The 4,330-nt window shown below is 45.1% G+C and overlaps 2 protein-coding genes across 2 annotated transcripts in view; both read left to right on the forward strand.

Annotated features, from left to right (window-relative positions):
- The window catches only part of nckap1l (NCK associated protein 1 like), a 71,809-nt gene extending 71,710 nt beyond the window's left edge, over positions 1-99 (forward strand). The window contains exon 31 of the mRNA XM_084316519.1: positions 1-99. This exon is cut by the window's left edge and continues 388 nt beyond it. The gene's annotated coding sequence lies outside the window, so the exon portion shown is untranslated.
- A 197-nt stretch (positions 100-296) lies between these two features.
- Positions 297-3,425, forward strand: LOC311229651 (nck-associated protein 1-like; the record flags this gene model as incomplete). The annotated part of the gene is made up of 4 exons (XM_084315728.1): positions 297-393; positions 2,126-2,235; positions 2,347-2,445; positions 2,939-3,425. 4 exons carry the CDS (start codon positions 297-299, stop codon positions 3,053-3,055), a joined length of 423 nt encoding a protein of 140 aa, XP_084171854.1. The 3' UTR covers positions 3,056-3,425.
- Positions 3,426-4,330: the final 905 nt, after the last annotated feature.

A 4,330-nucleotide genomic window follows, 5' to 3' on the forward strand; every position in this document is an offset into this window, starting at 1 on the left:
ATGAGGCATGATGCATGGGGTATGAGGCATGGGGCAGGGGGCATGATGCATGGGGTATGAGGCATGTGGCAGGGGTATGATGCATGGCGTATGAGGCAGGAGTCATGATGCATGGGGCAGGGGGCATGATGCATGAGGTATGAGGCATGGGGCAGGGGGCATGATGCATGGGGTATGAGACATGGGGCAGGGGGCATGAGGCAGGGGGCACGCGTGAGTTATGGGGCATGAGCCATGGGGCAGGGGGCATGAGGCAGGTGGCATGAGGCAGGGGGGTGAGGCACGGGGTATGAGGCATGGGGGGTGAGGCATGGGACAGGGGGGATGAGGCAGGGGGAGGGGGCATGAGGCAGGGGGTATGGGGCATGAGGCAGGAGGAGGGTGCAGGGGATGGCAAGGCCCTTCTACACCATTATTGAAATGGGATTTTGGAACCTATGGAACTCATTCTAGTGACTGGCTGGTCCTTAAGGTTCCTCGAGTTTGCTCGGAACAGCTCATACAGTAGAATGAACTCCAACAGTCCTTAAAGCTTGATATTCTCCCCTCTGTTGCAGAGTTTAGAACCTTGATCTCCAAACATTGTCAATCAAGTTGTATGTGTTTTAATTGATTGATTTGTTATCCTTACTTTTGCCTCACCTTGTTGTCTTATTGTTATAATTTGGTATGCTGTGTGATTTTATATGCCTTTGCCTTTGCTTAACTCTGTATGTACATTTGTTGCGACTGTAAATGAGGGAAACCTCAGTTGCCTTTCAAGTTTAAATAAAGGTTTTAAATTAAATTAATAAGTGTGTGTGTGTGTGGTATTCAGGGGCTCGGTGCCATAGCTGAGGCTCGCACCTGGAAAGTGTCAGTGGTGCTGCTGTCTTAAAACTGGTCTCAATCCCCACAACAGACACATTCCCCAATGGACACTAAATGAGTGCACTCATATTGGACAAACAAATACAGACACGCTACAAGAAGCAGTGCATCACTATTATTATACATATACAGACATGCCACTCCTTTTCTATACTGTGTGTGTGTGTGGTTGAGGAGGTGGGTACAGTATAATGAGAACCGACCCTATTCATAGTACGTCAAGGCAAGTTTATTCATACAGTATAACACATTTCATGCAGAGACAATTCAAATTATTATCACTGTCATTCATCCATTAATTCATTAATTCATTCACTCACTTACTCACTCACTCACTCACTCACTCACTCACTCACTCACTCACTCACTCACTCACTCACTCACTCACTCACTCACTCACTCACTCACTCACTCACTCACTCACTCACTCACTCACTCATTCACTCACTCACTCACTCACTCATTCACTCACTTTAAGCCCAAACTATTTACTTGGTAAGAATTGTTACTTTCCAGAAAGTCCAGTTACATACCACAAAAACCAGTTATATATCATTAAGGCCCCAAACAAATTACTTAGTAGCATACTGTAATGAAGAACACATACCTCTAGAACCAGTTACATATCATTAAGGCCCCAAACAAATGAGTTAGTGGCATACTGTACACATGCCTGTAATGCAGTAACACATACCTCTAGAACTCTAGAGACTCACTGGAATCTCTGTGCATCACACTTTCCCGCCTGATGTTGTCTTGAGCAGAGTAATAATGAAAAACATGTTTCTGCTGAGAGACCTTTGCTTACAGATAACACAGGATGACGTGACTTGATACAGTTACTCTTGGCATGTGGTCCTGCTGACCCTAACAACTTGGAGCTGAGCCTAGACCAAGACCTTAAGAGCATCAGCAAAGATCTTTATCAGTGCAGAGGGTAGCATTTGTCTCAGCTTATTTTATTTGCCTCTGTTTTTCCACTGGATTGAAAGAGAGACTTCTTTAGACCCTGTAAGAATGAGGACGTTGGGTGCTTCCTATTAAGCGCTGCACCGTCTAAACATTAGGCCACTACAACAATATCCGCTGTCTGGTTACAGCTTTCACCCTTCTATTCTATTCTATTCTATTCTATTCTATTCTATTCTATTCTATTCTATTCTATTCTATTCTATTCTATTCTATTCTATTCTATTCTATTCTATTATGTGGATCATTGGGTTTCATCTCATGGCTCTCTGTGTCTTTTCGTCAGGTCATAACAACAACATCCACTGTTTGTCTGTGGCCATCAACCAGCTGGCTGCTGCCATGTTCACCATTCAGAACCAGAACATCGAGCAGCACCTCAAAGAGTTCCTCCTGGTGAGCCATGGATACTGAAAAGTCACTATTAACCTCTGGACTTCTGTTAAGTCAACCAGTGGTACAATGACGATGTGGATGTTCTTGGTCTTTTAACGTGCGGTTCTGCAGGTGGCCTCCTCCACCCTGCTTCAGCTCGGACAGAACATGGAGAACGTGGAGAAGGTGGAGAGCAAGACCAGAGACTCCATCTACCTGCTCCTACACATGGTAAGCTTAGTCTCATAGTGGGCTTCCATGTACGACACTCAACTACTTTTTACCTTTATTTATTAAGGATTGTCGGGAGTAATAGAATAGTAATATAAGTTGATTACTATACTACAGTATATATTGAGTTAGTTAAATATCAAACTATCAAAATATTAAATATCAAACTATATATTTAAGCGGACATCAGGCTCCACAACAGTGGGCAGGGACTGCTGCCAGACATCCAACTACAACCACTAGGAACCTAAAAAGGACAATAATACTACCTTATGCATACTGCACCTCATGTGAATACTGTATATTTCAGCTAGTTAGTTAGTTAATTATATTGATTTGTTATATTGTTTACACTGCTTGTTTGTACTACCTGTACCTCCCCTCCCCCATACTGCTATGATGCCTGAATTTCCCCAAGGGGATCAATAAAGGAATATCTTATCTTATTTTAAATTTACCCAACGTGTCGCTTGAACCTTTATTTACGTCTTAGATTGTGGAGGAGTCTACATTCCTGAGCCAAGACATGCTGGAGAGCTGCTTTCCATATGCTCTGCTGAGAAATGCCTACAGGGAGGTCTACAGGACCTCCATCGTCACTCTGGGATGAGCATTCGGACAGAGGCCATACTTTTCTGCTTCTTTTAAATTAACACTTGCATTGTATTGGAAGATATTGTTTTCGTACATCTTAAATGAAAACCTTCTATAAATAAAGATGATAATATTGTGTTTTCCTCCATGTTGGTCCCCATTCAGCATACTGTAGAGATTAATAGTATCTATTTCCACTGTACTGAAAATGTATTGTGTCACCCTGCCTGACTCCTTCCATCCCACCCCACCTCCCTCCATCCCTCCCTGGGCAGGGGGCATGGTGTATGAGGCATGATGCATGGGGTATGAGGCATGGGGCAGGGGGCATGATGCATGGGGTATGAGGCATGTGGCAGGGGTATGATGCATGGCGTATGAGGCAGGAGTCATGATGCATGGGGCAGGGGGCATGATGCATGAGGTATGAGGCATGGGGCAGGGGGCATGATGCATGGGGTATGAGACATGGGGCAGGGGGCATGAGGCAGGGGGCACGCGTGAGTTATGGGGCATGAGCCATGGGGCAGGGGGCATGAGGCAGGTGGCATGAGGCAGGGGGGTGAGGCACGGGGTATGAGGCATGGGGGGTGAGGCATGGGACAGGGGGGATGAGGCAGGGGGAGGGGGCATGAGGCAGGGGGTATGGGGCATGAGGCAGGAGGAGGGTGCAGGGGGAGGGGCAGGGGGTTTGGGCATGAGGCAGGGGGGATGGCAAGGCCCTTCTACATCATTATTGAAATGGGATTTTGGAACCTATGGAACTCATTCTAGTGACTGGCTGGTCCTTAAGGTTCCTCGAGTTTGCTCGGAACAGCTCATACAGTAGAATGAACTCCAACAGTCCTTAAAGCTTGATATTCTCCCCTCTGTTGCAGAGTTTAGAACCTTGATCTCCAAACATTGTCAATCAAGTTGTATGTGTTTTAATTGATTGATTTGTTATCCTTACTTTTGCCTCACCTTGTTGTCTTATTGTTATAATTTGGTATGCTGTGTGATTTTATATGCCTTTGCCTTTGCTTAACTCTGTATGTACATTTGTTGCGACTGTAAATGAGGGAAACCTCAGTTGCCTTTCAAGTTTAAATAAAGGTTTTAAATTAAATTAATAAGTGTGTGTGTGTGTGTGGTATTCAGGGGCTCGGTGCCATAGCTGAGGCTCGCACCTGGAAAGTGTCAGTGGTGCTGCTGTCTTAAAACTGGTCTCAATCCCCACAACAGACACATTCCCCAATGGACACTAAATGAGTGCACTCATATTGGACAAACAAATACAGACACGCTACAA

The sequence above is a fragment of the Notolepis coatsorum genome (genome assembly GCF_963971535.1).
Source record: "Notolepis coatsorum genome assembly, chromosome: 6".
Classification (NCBI taxonomy): domain Eukaryota; kingdom Metazoa; phylum Chordata; class Actinopteri; order Aulopiformes; family Paralepididae; genus Notolepis; species Notolepis coatsorum.